At 40.5% G+C, this 15,146-nt stretch overlaps 1 protein-coding gene across 4 annotated transcripts in view; it reads right to left on the reverse strand.

Moving 5' to 3' along the window:
* The window catches only part of CLSTN1 (calsyntenin 1), a 36,075-nt gene that overhangs the window by 932 nt on the left and 19,997 nt on the right, over window positions 1–15,146 (reverse strand). For 2 of the 4 annotated variants that reach the window (XM_061347930.1, XM_061347932.1), the window contains 12 exons: window positions 14,955–15,140; window positions 13,480–13,728; window positions 11,682–11,803; window positions 9,842–10,004; window positions 7,667–7,717; window positions 5,784–5,941; window positions 4,976–5,124; window positions 4,253–4,479; window positions 3,663–3,833; window positions 2,962–3,107; window positions 1,375–1,510; window positions 543–727 (listed from right to left, as the gene is read on the reverse strand). In XM_061347930.1, coding sequence (XP_061203914.1) covers window positions 543–727; window positions 1,375–1,510; window positions 2,962–3,107; window positions 3,663–3,833; window positions 4,253–4,479; window positions 4,976–5,124; window positions 5,784–5,941; window positions 7,667–7,717; window positions 9,842–10,004; window positions 11,682–11,803; window positions 13,480–13,728; window positions 14,955–15,140 — 1,943 coding nt within the window. The remainder of the gene's footprint in view (window positions 1–542; window positions 728–1,374; window positions 1,511–2,961; window positions 3,108–3,662; window positions 3,834–4,252; window positions 4,480–4,975; window positions 5,125–5,783; window positions 5,942–7,666; window positions 7,718–9,841; window positions 10,005–11,681; window positions 11,804–13,479; window positions 13,729–14,954; window positions 15,141–15,146) is intronic. The other 2 variants (XM_061347933.1, XM_061347934.1) reach the window with 1 other exon arrangement.

The raw sequence follows: 15,146 nt of genomic DNA on the forward strand, positions 1-15,146 counted from the left end.
ACTGGGTTTAGAGTTCAGCAGCAATTAGAGACAATCAGGAAAGAAAAAGGAAGGAGAGCTCTCTAAAAGAGCTTTGTAACACTGCTACCAACCCTGCCACACTGAGCAAACTAATTCTGAAGTGCAAGCCAGTTGTTCCAATGCTAATGGAAAAGATCTTCCAGTAGGGTCACACACAGAGCAGAGGCTGCACATCTTGTTCCTCATTTCCTAAATTCAGATACCAACCACAGGAGAAACAAACATCATGTACACGGATGTTTCAACAGTAAAGCCTTGCGGCTGAAGAAAAGCAGAGTGTGGTTAATGCAGCACAATGAACACCAGAGTTGGACACCGGCCTGTAAACCCAATTAGGCATCATGAAGCTGTAACCCCTGCAAGATCCCAAACACTGCTCCTGGCATTTGTCACTTCATTAAAAACTCACAGTTCATGTCTCTACTCTGGGTTCAGCACTTGGTTTCACTCCACTGTGTCCATCACACCCAATACAGCTGCAAAAGAGCATTTTCTGTTAGGTGCTGAGGCACCAGCGTTACCTCCATGGGGTTCACAGTGATGGTCAAAGCAGAGTCATCCCAGTCCATCTCGTTTTCCTTCCCAGTGTCCTGGTCACGCATCGTTCTCTGATGTGCAGCTCGGATTCGGAACACTCCCAGAATAATCATGAAAACCAGGAAGCTGACACACACCACAATCACAACAGTGGCTGTGCTTGGAACGACTGCAACAAGAAAATAAAAGGAGTTTCTTAGCTGATGCTCATAAGTAACTCTTACACAATGCCAGTAACTAGTCCTCTGCTCCTGCAAGAGGGAAATGGCATTATACAAACAGATGTAGCTGCACAGAGGCAGTTTGGCTGAGGCCTCTTAAAAAGGCAGCTGGAGCCTTGAGAACTAAAACCTAGTTCCTTAAGTATAATTACATCAATCTGAAGGGCTGACAACACATGGAAAGCAGATGCTACCACACACACACAGACTCCTCTCTAAAATGCCTGGTTTTCTTCCTCTCATATCCCATACCCACGCCAAATTAACATAATTAAGCCAGAAAGGACAGATACCATCAAGGGAATAGCACTGCATGTCTTTGCTCATGCTATCCAGAACAAATACTGCCACAGGTCTCAGAGTGCCCTCCAGATTGGTACACCTCCCATCTGCCAAGGAAGGAACTGTATTTCATAGACCTCTACTAATCCCCTCCCTACCTGGACAACAGCAGAACAGGACTGAGTAGCTGGCTTAGATTATTAGTGCAGCACAGTGGTTTAAACTCTGGGTACACCTCTCTGCAGGCAGAAGCCTTGGTACCGTTTTAACACCAGAAAACTACAGCTGAACTGCAGAGACTGAGCCTTCTTACCTGAAAATGGGTGAGGATTAGCCAAGTTGTGACCAGAGAGATCAACAAACGTGTGGTGCACCGGATGCACGAACTGCGGCTGTGCGGCTATGTGATTGGCGTGCTCAACCGGGTTAGCGGTGTGGATGACGTTCACCTAGGAACAGAAAGAAAACACTAAGCTCCAGAAATGAAACAGTTCACTTCTGAAGAGAGAAAGAAAGAATATACAGAATATAATACACAGAATATAAATAAATATTTATTTCCCAGAGCAGGCATCCAATTCTCCTTCAGCACAACAACGGCTTGTCTCAGGGGACAACCATCCCTAGCAGTAGCTCCTCATGTTACAATTCCTTGTCACAAACCCCTCCAGTTTCACAGCTCTCCAATCTGTTTTGTGTACAGACACCAGTACTTCAGCATAAAACAGATAAAGCCATTTTATAATCAAATTTGATAGCCAGCCATTTTAATCCTGAACTAAGAGCATCTAGAAGGATCTGTAACACATCGATTACATTTTCTTCACTCCCATCTTATTTGCTGTGTATCTTTCACTAACAGCAAAGAAAATACCCTTACTATGGTCAAAGGGTTAAGAAGAATAAAACCATTCTTTCCAGTTTAACCCACACTGGCTTTTAGGAACAACTGCAAGCTCATCATATGCACCACACATTTCACATTTCCTTTCCAAACAAGCAGAGCTAAATATACCCTCCTGCAGTGGAACACTGTGACACCGGGTACCTGAGCAGCTGCACAACAGGAAGAGAGCACATTTACTACGGGACAAGGAAAGCATTTGCAGCTCAACAGTTTGCTAAGATCCCAACTTCAGCTCGCAGAATTTCCTCAGGAAACAAACCCACGTTCCTTAACACAAGGATTTCCATTCTGCAGCTCAGGAGGCTCCCCAGCCCACCACAATCACCCAACTAGCTGTAAATACTATTAACTTCACTGCCAGCCCTTTGGTCAGCCTTAAGGTGTAGAAATTCAAGCTCATAGCTGAAAGATGCAGAGATCTGTGACAGTTCTGCTCCATATAAGTGACCTTACATTCCAGCACCTGAAATTTTGGTGCCCTTTATGTTATCTTCTGCTGGACTTCCATATATTTGATATAAGCATATTAAGTAACAATTAGCCTGTACTTTACTGCAGAGGAAATGTAATGTTAGCCTGTGTCCTTACATAAACCCTTATTATCAGTAATTTAAGCACCCCACAGGCTAAACAGTGAAGGGCGTAGTAATTCCATATCCCAGCAGTTACACATTAAGGCCATGCAAGTCTCTGATAGCACCACTCTTTGTTTGCTAGTTCTTTGCTGAATTATTGCCCTGTGTTTCCTTTTCACACTTCCATTAGCCATACCAGCCAAACCCCTGTTTAGGCAGCCTTATTTAAAGCTGAAATGCAGGATTAAGAACGTGGTTATATTTAAGATGCAGCCTGAAATGCAATCACTGGTTAATATTTATTTACAGGGCAAAAATCCAAGTCAATAAATGATCAGTTATCCATCAGTTGAGGCAACAACTTCCCTTTTGGCCATCCACACTCTACAACTTCTCAGTGATCACTTAGTTCACATACCTCCACTTTAAACTCGTTGCTGACATAGCGCCCATTAAGCTCAGAACACACTAACTTGAACTTTCTGTCAAAGAGGGAAGCAGTGTGCCAGTTTCTGTAGTGTATCAAGTGCAAAACTTCTTCATAACTGGCCATAGTATCAACCCCTGGGGAGAGAGATGGACAAGTACAACAGTTACTTTGCAAAAGACTAGCACAACATCATATACTCCACAAATATTACTCCCTTTCTTTAAGTAAGTTTTCTTGGCTGACATGTATGTTAGCTCCACTGGAATTCTATGGATTGATTCTGGGATAAAATCCTAGACCTACTTAGACTTTGAAGGGATTTTGGAAGCCTTTCTTTTGAGTACATCAGCATATTCTGAATATAAAATAGAAAGGAATAATGCATGCTCCTCAGCACTGGATTATTTGTGCAAGGAAAAAAGCATTTTCTGGGGCCAAATGCACTTCATTTCTACAGTCCAGAGATAACCTGCAATTTGGGACATGAGAGAAGAACAGAAAGGAGGGTCTAGAATTATGTATTTTCTAGAATCTAGCTTTCCACAAAATAGTTAGAACACATCTGAGCTTGAAACTGGTCAAACCAAAGTATTTTGAGTAAGGTGTTATAAATCACCTCTAGCACATCGTTCCCATTATCACTGTCTTCAGACCCTTCCTAGAAACAGACCAGAAGCAGGAACCCCTACCTGTGATTATCATGCCCAGGTTGGAACTACTCATCTCGATGCCCTTCTGCTGTAATCGTGTCATATCAATCTCCAGGCTTTCCTGTTCCTGATTCAGCTCCTCTCCTAGCACTGTCACCTCACACGTATCCAGGTTATGCATGATCTCTTCAGATACCAACGACTCTTGGACTGAAAAGCAGAGAAAGACAGAGGTAAGAGAAACAAAGGTGAAGTAGAGAAGAGCCCAGGGGCTATCAAAACTCAATCCTCCTTCCAGAACAAACATTAAGATCTGGGCCTCAAGTTAGGGGAGCACATATACATTAAATAATGATTAAAAAAATTATACCAAAGATATATATATACATATACAAATATAGGATATTTACATGAAGATAATGGCCTGGGCTTACTACTATTTCCAGGAAGACTTCTGTCAGCCCAGAGCAGAGCATCTAAACCTTCTCACAAGAGACCTACAGCTTCTTTTCCCCTACTAGGCTGTATTAAAAGAGAAACCCATGCCTCCTTGCAAGATGAAGATCCCTCAACATGATCACTGAATGGGGTGAGAGTAGGCAACAGTCCTAAGCAGAAAAGGATGTTACCTGTAGGATCTTCATCTCCATCTCCCTCTGGCTCCACCTCCCGTGTAATGGTGCTTATGATGCGAAGCTCAGGGAAGAGGGCAACACCCTCGGAACTCTCAAACTCTGAAGCAGAGCGGGCAAAATGGTTGATGCCACTAAGGCTGATTTTCGGTTCCTCTGGTTGCAAGACCATTACATACCCCTCCACAGGAGGAATGGAGACACAGGCATCTTCATTGAAACATCTATGAGACAGAGGAGCAGTTTTGCACAGTTAAGGAGGCTATTTCAAAGGGAGGCACAATTATGCAGAGTAATTGCTTTATGAATTTTTGAAGAGCTCTGTCTCAGACCCAAGAGTCTGAGAGAAATTCATCAACTGTGTTGGAAAGCAGGAGTTCCCCACCAAGGGAGCAATCTTTCAATTACCTTTTACTTACAGTTAACATTTGGCCCATTTTCTAATGCTGTGACTAACAGCCATAGATAATACCTTTAATGAAGACTCTGATACTGGAGACATACAGCACAGCATTGCTTAAGCTCCTCCTTATCTTACACACTCCTTATTACATTCTCAGGGAGAAAACAAGGGTGCTGGTGCAGAAAACATTTGTTGTATCCAAATGTGTGATAGTTACACACAAGACTCCCTCATGTATCTCAACTGATATACATCCCCATCGTTCAGGCTGCAGTTATCACTGTACGGTGACACGTTATTTCAGCAGCAGGACATACTTGACAACACTGGTGATTTTCAGCCTCCGAATCCCAGGTGTTGGGAACTGGCGGGAATTCAGATAGGAAATGTGCTGCATGGCCTTGTCAACTCTGTCAATGTCATCCCCTTCCACAGTCAGCGTTGACTGACTTGGGTTCATGTGGATCTGAAATAACAGAGAAAGAACCTAAGAGAATGCCCCAACAGTAACAGGATCTAACAATTAAGAGTGGAAGTTCAGCACTGCTTAGCCTGGCAAACACAAGGATAATTACACCTATATTCAAAGCAGTAAGGCCATTACTTACTGGCTCTGCAGTACAGTTTAACCTCTCTATTCACTTCCTTATTTCAGTGGAATATATTTAGTGCTTCATTCTTTAATATCTAGACACTTAGCAGAGTTCTGACATGGAGATTATAGTAATAGTGATATGAAGAGAGACAGCTAATATAAAGGAGAAATTCAGCTCTGTTCACACATCCTTGCTACCAAAAAAGGCATGCAAGGTAAGTCTCATTCTAAGCTGCTTGTTAAGAATATCTTTTGTTAGTCAAACTGGTATAGCTGCTGAAACAGAGAGGCTTACAAATACGGATTTTCTCTTCAAGACTTGAAGAGAACACACTAACTTCCATCCTTAAACTCCACTAAGCCCATGTCTACGCAAGAAAGATTTCCTAGTTTTCATGTGATTTTACTGCAGAATGTCACAATGGATTAGCTTGTTTTAGTTGGGACACCCCTACCAGCTCTGCCAGCAAAACTTGTAACTGTTATCAGCAAAGCAACACACACTCTCCTTTATTCACATGCAATTTTACCTTCACGCCTTTGCCAACACCATCAGCCATCTGCAAATCCAGTCCCTCCTTGCACGTGTACAGGCAATCTATCACCTTCTTGTTCTCCAGTTTACCAGAACGGATCATCAAACCTGCCAGGTTGCCTCGGAAAAACTGAGCCATGCGGAGTTCACCACCTTCATAGAGGGAGGAAGGAAAAACCCTTACATGGTTTGATTCTTTCAGCTCCTTTTGCAATACAACGAAAATGCCTTCTGGGACCACAGAAGCATTATACACATGCAGGTTAGTTTTTATCCATACTGGGTGTTAACCTTGTGATTATGTTCAAGCATAAAGAAAGAATTCAACAGTTCCCCATGCATATGGCCTTCAAAACACGTGGGGCCATCTCGAACTGTGAAACTCAGGCTTAGTATTTCTGTAACAAACGCTTCAAACGACATCGCCCATACAGCGAGGTGGTGTTCTTCAGAAAGGACAGACAACCAATGAGATGAACCATGAAACCTGGATCTTCATGTTCAGGTAATGCTGCCTGATAGTTGCTTCTCTACAAGAAGGGCAATGCCCATCGGGATAAAAAAGAAGAGCATCCTTCCTCTAGATGTTATCTACATCTAAACTGGCCAACACAGACTCTCTTTAGACTCGAAGGATAGAAATACACTTCACAAAGTGATTCTGCTCATTCTCAAAAAGGTGTCTAAGAGTTAACTGCTCCCCAAAAAAGATGCCACCTTCTCTCCATGGACTAAAGCAAGCAGTTTAAGCTCAGGTAACTCATTTTTAGATAGTTAAGTCTAAATGAACCACAACCCAATAAGCTCCTCACTGCTTAGATTTCTTGAAGATGAGATCCAGATGGCCACTGAGTCCATCCTGCTAAACAACAGGGGCCACAGACCACCACCCAGCAACTGGATTTCAAGGTCATCACTTGCTAAGCTACCAGAGATTTAGAAAGATGTCTGAGCTCCTTTTAAGATTCTAAGTGATAGAAGATCCCTGCCATAACTCGATACAATTTTCAGTAGCGAACTGTGCTGTGACAAATGATGTATTTTCCAGTTTAGATTTACAGAGCTCCAGCTTCTGTTGCCTCCTTGCCAAATTATAATGTGATGCACAGCTAGAAACCTATTCTCAACTACATCTGGACCATTCAACTTCACAGAACAAGTAGGATTTCAAATACACTTTGAGAAACACACACTAATTTTAAATGCCTCAAGTCAAGGCACAAAATCCACTGAACTATCAGTAAAACTTTCTAAGAAAATACAGTTCTGCAGCCAACCTGAAACACCTGGGAGCCAAAGCTTTGATGCCCATTCACTGTCATTAGAACTTTATATCAATTTCTTATCATTTGATTCTAGGTCTCTGAGTTACATATGAGCAATCTAATCTACATATGAAATTGGTCTTGCTTTGAGTGGGGAGCAGTTACCTGACTTCCACAGGTTTTTCCCAACCTACTGAATAATTCTATGATCACACATACCTACATGTATCTGTATCTATACAGGATGAGGTGCAGATATGTTTTAACAGAACTGCCTGAAAGACATTATAGCTGCTATTTTACATCAACGACTTATTTTTACACCACTTCACTGCAGTCACAATGGTTGCAGAATTGTACATGGATGTTCCATTTGGGTGCAACCAAAAAAAACAACCAAAACCACCAAAAGAATAAAAAGAAAGCAAAAAAAAATATAAATCAGCTGATGAAGCTCTGGAAATAGAAGCATGATGAAGAAACAAGCCTAGGAGAGGATTATGTGAAGGTCAATGGCCCAAATGCAATGCCTGCATTTCATGCTGTGTGCGAGATGAAGCGAATGTCTTGGCTTAAAAATGAAACAAAACAGTAGGGAAAAAACTCCAGCAACCTGCAGAGGTCTCAGGCACAGTTTCATTGTCATTTTCATTTCCTGTATATTCTGTAGAAAAGCAAGACAAAGAACAGGACAACAGGGAAAAGGCCAAGTAGTTACAATTCGGCAAACTCTCTTATCACAGAAATACAAAGCAGTACTTCCCCCCCCAAAGCCTGCTCATACTTGACCCAGCTTCTCAAGGATTACAAGTTGTTTGCAACATGAATAGCTGCAACGCAGGGAAGAAGCATTACTATGTCATTATAAGAACATAACATTCATGACAAGACAACCTGAAGAGCCCCATACACAAGCTGCAGGAAAAGCAGTCCCATTGGGGAACACCTTACCCACAGATACCCGATCTCACACAAGCCCCTATTAATGATGAGATAGAGGCCAATCAACTGGCTCAATTGATTTTCTTCTCTCCCAACTACTAAAGGGGAACATAAGGTGAAATCCAGCCTGTATCAGCAAATCACCACAAGGCATTAAACGCTGATCAAAACCAGCCATCACCAACAGAGAATTTTTATCATAATAATAGTATTATCATTATTAAGCAGTCAATTTGTCAGATGAAAGCGTCTCAGGGGAGAAACACTGGAAGTGGAAAACAGCATTTAATCTTTTAACAGAAATGTCAAAAGAACTTTTTCAAAAGCATAAAATCTCTCTCTCCTTAGAGGTGAGCTGTGTTTGTAACTTAGAGCAGCCTGAGTTATTTTCAGATCTTGGTAAGACAAAGAGGATGGCCTTAAGCAGTAACTTCACTCCTCTGGCATTCTTTTTCCCACCCCTTTGTGTTCTAATCCCCTAAAAATCATGTTTTTAGTGGAATTTTTAAAAGATAGCACCTCAAGTTCTTGTATTCCAGAATTTTAATGCTCCTACTTCAGTATGCTGTCACTAAAGAGAAAATTCATGTCAGAAGAAATTAAAGAACCATATAATTGTGCCAACATGAAAGCACAGGGTTTAAAGTAAATGTATATGCTTTTGTTAGGATGCAGAACATATACGGAAGCCATTACATGATCCACACACTCAGCTGGAACAGAGGTTCCAAGCTCCAGTTTCTTGAAAACCAGCCACTATAGCTTCCCTTTGAGTTAGAAGAGAGAGTTGGAAAGTCACAAGTAGAATGAGATGAATGATGGGGAAAATAACTGACTCAGAGGAAGGGACAACAGAATGAGTTTAGCACCGAGATACCATTAATACTGAAAGATAGTGAACTTGTCACAAAACAGTAGATTTGACAGAGAGGTTATTTTGGTAATTCAACCTTCATTCACTCTTGAAAGGCTTAAAACTCTTAAAAGAGAAAACATACATTATAATACCAAAGACTTAATTAGGTTATATCTCAAAGCTTTCCATTTCTCATTAGTTTACAAGCTACTTCTACACATTACTGCAGACTGCAACTACAGCCTATATTCTGAACTACAGTAAATCATGAATGATTTAACACTGCTTTATCTCTGACCAAAAAGATCAGCTTTATACCGGCTAGGGTGTAATTTAATCAGTAAGCAAACATTTCAGTTCAGGACTGTGACACAAGACCTTTGTCACAAAGATCTCTGATAATCAGCATCCAAGTTCAGATGCATTCTCCTCCTTTTTCTCAAGCTTGGAAGAGTAGGTTTCACAAGGATCAGGGCACATGAACTGGTATCCGACAGTTTGTAGAATATTGTGTTTTAAGCTATAGTGTGCATACAATAAAGCAGATGCTTTCTACGTTTGTTTTTATAAGCAGAAATGGCAAAATATCACTGTGCTGCTCAGCTGAATTGTCTGCAGGTCCTGCCTCCATTTACGAGAACACTTTCTACCGCATGCTTTTCAACCTACTTGAAATCAAGTGTTCTGCTTAGTAACCTGAAGTATTATGATGTACTTTTAAAACTGTTATTAAAAATAAGCCATCTTTACTCCCATGGTTACCATAAAAATCACTTTGATGGGATGTGCTTGGTGAATAGCTTCTTATTTCACATGCACCTGTGGCCAACGAGCGAGAACACGCTCATGGAAAAAATAACTAACAGAGGAAATATATCACAATAACTAGTCAGAAAAATAATCTGCAAAAGACAAAACAAGTACTCCCAGGCTGACCACAAAGACTGCGTTTCTAAAAAGCTAAAAGTATTAGCAGTTGTGAATAGTTACCTTGCCAACACGCTCCAACGACTAGCTGCGTCTCTATCTTTGAGGGATGAAGTGGGTAATCCTCAGTCACTGGGAAAGGATCATAGGAAACCCCGTCCACATAGAGAGTTACCACTGGGAATTCCACACTGACAACATAATGATGCCACTCCTTGTCACACACCTGAGTGAAGACAATTTTAAACATTCTACTTTAATTTTGGTTTCTAATCACACTTGATTAACTGATCTGATACTCATTGTGCACATGCACCAATGACCTCTGAGCCTGTCTCACACACATGGCATACATCTGACAAGCAAACCAGATGTTAGGTGTCTATAAATTGTTTCTTTTCTTCTATTGCCAATGTTGGAAGCTGTGTGCAGTTCTGTTCCTTTAATAACAGCATATTTCCATGTAAAAATATGTATCTACATGCAAGAACCTTCTGAAATAGTTATAATACAACTTCACTAGATAAAGGATCTGTGTTGGCTATGAGGGAGTGTTTATAGAGAAAAATGTGATTATTTTGAATAGAAAAAAAGCCTTCCATAATAGAATTACAGTGAGAGCTGATTAGTTTTGGAAAGCAACAATCTTCCCATAAGGGCATATATGGGCATTTTACCATTGAAACAGTAAACATTGTCCTGCACAGAAAATAGAAAAGCCTTAAATATGTTAGAAAGTAACCCATCACTTAGGTAACTTGCAAAACTGACCTGTAACAGTAACCTACAGCAATCACAAGAGCCTTTATCAATTTATAGATATACAGTGTTATTTATCACTGGGATCCAGAGAGTTAGAAAAGCACACAGTTCCTTCTATTTCACTCTTCACGATCATAATGAATTCATAGAACTAAGTTCTGCAGCATTTAACAGGACAAAAGTGAAGATTAATTAATAAACCCTTCATACTCACATCTAAAATGATTAAATATATATATGACTGAAAGAATACAAACAGACAATCTCTTTCTCAACAGGAAGCAGAAAGTACCTGCATCCCTCAGAGGCCTATTAATTCTTTGTGGGGTAAAACCTGATTAAGAAGCCTGATTTGTAGCTACTGCTCACAATGTGTAAAGAGTCACAAGTTTTATTTCAGTGTGTAAAAGGATTAAGAAGGTAAGTTATTCTGTTATCCTATTTTAATGCTATAAACTGGACTACTTCCTGCTTTCTCATGCACACTACCTTATAGCATATTTAGTGAAGATAACTGCCATCACAGCTAAGAGACTATTTTCACATGTAAACCCACATTTCCCTGCCTTTCAAGACAATGACTTGTACTTTGATTTGTGAGTTTCACTGGGTTTAGTACAACCACTACAGTAGCATTTTATGTTCAAGATGAAAAGGTGAAACTGAATCTCTGACACCTGATCACCAATAAAATAAGTATTGTAGTGTCCTATAAAATATGACATCAGGAGTCTGGAGCTGCTAAAAGCACTTATTAATTATTATACTATCAGGTAGTTTGGTCTCCAATGGCTTTCACTACATTCTAACATCACAGAATCATAGAATAGTTAGGGTTGAAAAGGACCTCAAGATCATCAAGTTCCAAACCCCCTGCCACGGGCAGGGACACCTCACACTAAACCGTGTCACTCAAGGCCTCGTCCAACCTGGCCTTGAACACTGCCAGGGATGGAGCATTCACAGTCTCCCTGGGCAACCCATTCCAGTGCCTCACCACCCTAACAGGAAAGAATTTCCTCCTTATATCCAATCTGAACTTCCCCTGTTTAAGTTTTAACCCATTACCCCTTGTCCTATCACTGCAGTCCCTAATGAAGAGTCCCTCCCCAGCATCCCTATAGGCCCCCTTCAAACTTACTTGGTTGAGTTTCCAGTGAAACTCAGCAGGTTTGTATGTTTTTTCCTCCGAAGGATCTTGGCGGAAGAGGAAAACAAGTCGGCAGTTGTGCACGTAGAGCGTGTAATGGTGCCGGTTCATATCTGCATGAGGGGTTCAATTAAGCATTATTATTTTCTGTAAAGTTTAAGGACTCCACAAAATTCACCTGTTCTGCAATTTCATACATAAATTCCCAAGTAGCTGATAGGAAGAAACAAATGTAGAAGTAAATCAGACATGTTAAAAGGAACACAAAACATCTGTAATGGTAGTTAGGGTGAGCACCTTTAAAGAACCTATGAGTAATCCACTGTACAACAGACATGTCACAGATGAGCCTGTGAGCAGGAGAAAAAGAGGAACAGCTCTGTTTGCAAACAGAAGAGCTTTTTTGTTACAAGTGAGTAGCTTCTATCACATCTAGTTACTGTTTAGAAACATGTACACCATGGCAAGTAGACATGCTTTCCTAAGAGGAAACTATGTAGTTGTGGCTGTGAAGGATTGATCATTTTAAATAAACACAAAGGTGAAATGCTAGAGAAAGAGGTAAGAAAAAGGAAAAGAAACATTTTAGCTACACCATCCATTCCACGGCATGGAGGAGTCAAGCAAGGAGGGAATGAAAAAACCCACCAAAATCATGTCAATCTTTCAGACTGACCACATTAAATCTGACTGTGCTGTTCAGTGCAATTTAGTCAAAACTGCCTCCCTGTAGCAAACCTAGTTCCAGTCTTTCAATGTGGCATCATATACCATTGAAACAAAGGCAAGTATCTGTACTACCAGAAACTACCTGTTACCAAAATTATACAGTAAGGTCAAACCAAGGAATAGGAAAGGAAAACTTGTTTTGGAGGTCTGCTTCCATGTACTTTGAAACAGGAAAAGCTGTATTTACATTTGCCTTTTTTCTCCAGTTCATTCACTTCCATGAATTCAAAAAGTGTGGATTTTGGCTAATAAGCATAGGCGAATGCAGGGAGAAGAGGAGACTATCTGTACCTAGTTCTGCATGACAGTCACTTTTCTCCTGTTCAAAGAAATGCTTTTAGGATATTACAAATACTGTTAAATCTTTCTTATTTTCAAATAAAATTTAAAATCTATTCAATGTAGTTTCCTTTGAAAAACACAGCAGCATTTTAAATGAAATATCTTTCTAACACACTGAACAAATCCACTGCTCCAGCTTTTTTAATTCACTGCTTGGCTTTTTTAAGCCAAGAATTCTTTTACCCCCATTAGCCAGCAATTAGGGAAACAGGGTTATCAGATTTGCTTCTTACTAACAGCATCTCTAAAATAATTGTGTCTGCAGCATTCACAGAGACTGAGATTATGCACAGGGTGAAAAATTTCATCCCTGGACAGAGAGAAATTATCACCTCTTAGAAAAAAAGATACAGCAACAAATGCTGTCACTAAACCTGAAATATGTATTTAAATGATTTTAGGCAGTATCAAGAAAAAGGCTATTTTTGGAGATGCAAATCAAGACTGCACTGCAAGGATAAGTCATCTACCACAGCAAAGAAATGTATGATGTAAACTGAAATAGAACTAGAAAAACAAGCCTGCCTAATCTGAAGCTAGACAATCTCAGGCCATGACTCTAGGTAAGCACAAGAAAAAGTGACTTTCACAATCCATTTCACTTACAAGAAAAATCTAACCTAGAGAAAAATCCTAAGGATCTCACAGATGCTATCACAGCATATAAATCCAAGCAAACCCAACAGCGAGATCATTTACAGTTGAAGTATTGACAAACCTGTCTTGTCTGAATTGCACAGAATTGTTTCTTTCTCTTTGGTTCCAGGCCCATGCCTCATCCATACTGAAATCATGAAGGGCTCTTTTAGATTGACTGTGACAACACCATCTGGGATCTTCACAGCTTGTGTGCCATTGAATTCAAAGACTTGGTCACTGTCATGACCATTATCTGTAGGAAGTCCTATTGTCCAGTTAGCAGCACTACTCGGAGGTGGAAGTAGCTCAGCTGTGCCAGAAGCAGCACCTACAATAAAAACACTCAAATGAAAAAAAGGTAGAAACTAAAGTAGCCACTGCTGGTTTCAAACCAAACTGGTTTGCTGAGCACTAACTGTTCAGCACCATCAGGATCATGCACTACCACCACCCATCAGGCAATTCTCCCTTTAAATAACGTGGCATTAATAAGAAACATGTAATAATCACAATGACTTCTATAAATTTAACTTCTGGGTAGACATCTCATTAGAATTGTTTTGCTTACTATCTCTGCAGCTGTAGAGCCTTGTTTGGACTCTCTCACAAGAACCACTACATGAATACCACTTGTCCCTCAGGCCCATGCACATGCTGCCTTTCTCTTAACGGTGCACCAGTTGTAAGACTAATAACCATCCAGTTGAAGAAGGCTGCATAAGCATCCCATCCCAGATCACTGTCCAAGAATATCACAGGCAGGAGCAATGATACCCAGCAGGTACTCAGACTGCTGGTTTTTCAAGCCTAAATCATTAATGTCCCAGTGACATCATTAGGGAATAGCCTGGGTCTCTAAGGTTACATCATATTCATACTTTCAACTAACTTCAACTGAATTTGAAGACACAGATCATTAATGCTAATTCATCTTATCTCAATTCTTCCATGTTGGCTACAAAGGATTCATGAACTTTTCACAGGATCTTTAACTGCAGCGTATGTGGATACCAAGGTGTCCTTAATTCCCAGGAGAAGCACAGTACGGATGTAACTGATGCAAGTAACCTCTTCTTTCCAAAGCACACTTTCCTGGTTTTCCATCTGCTTTTTCACCATGTCTTTCTTAACTGCATCCTTCACATCCATCATTGTCCCTGCCCAGGCCAGGTGGGCTGGAACTAAATCATCTTTAAGGTCCCTTCTGACTCAAACCCTTGTAAGATTCCATCATCATGACCCAGGAAAAACAGAGAGGTTTTAATGGCTAAACCCTTCCTTGTAAATAAAATTATTTCAGCTCTTGGAACATGAATCTCAAGTGAGGGAAATTATTAGTCTATATAAACCAGCGGAGAGGCAGAAGAAATTGATTCTTTACTGCATTTGAGAATTACTTTGTCACCTCCAGCCAATTTCATGCTTTTCACTGCATGCTAGAAAACTACATGCCAATGAAGACCATATCTACTTAACTGATTTGTGGTCAAACAGAATAGTCAAAGAAAAACTACTAAGACAGAGGTGACTTGATCTGAACAAAAGCATTCTTACCACAAAGTCTGTGAATGGATTTCTCAGAATAGGTGTCTCTGTCACAGCCTTTACCAATATGGTTAGTTTCTAGCTCCACCGTTGCTTGAATTGAGGTTACTGGCTCATCACATGTCTCCAAATGCATACCAGGGAAGAGAGCTAATGCACCAGTACCAGGCTCGTATTCTATTCTTTTGCTCCAGCCTGCGT

Source organism: Neopsephotus bourkii, unplaced genomic scaffold (genome assembly GCF_033783945.1).
Source record: "Neopsephotus bourkii isolate Nb327-2 ecotype Australia unplaced genomic scaffold, CSIRO-AGI_Nbou_v1 NB_333, whole genome shotgun sequence".
Taxonomy (NCBI): domain Eukaryota; kingdom Metazoa; phylum Chordata; class Aves; order Psittaciformes; family Psittacidae; genus Neopsephotus; species Neopsephotus bourkii.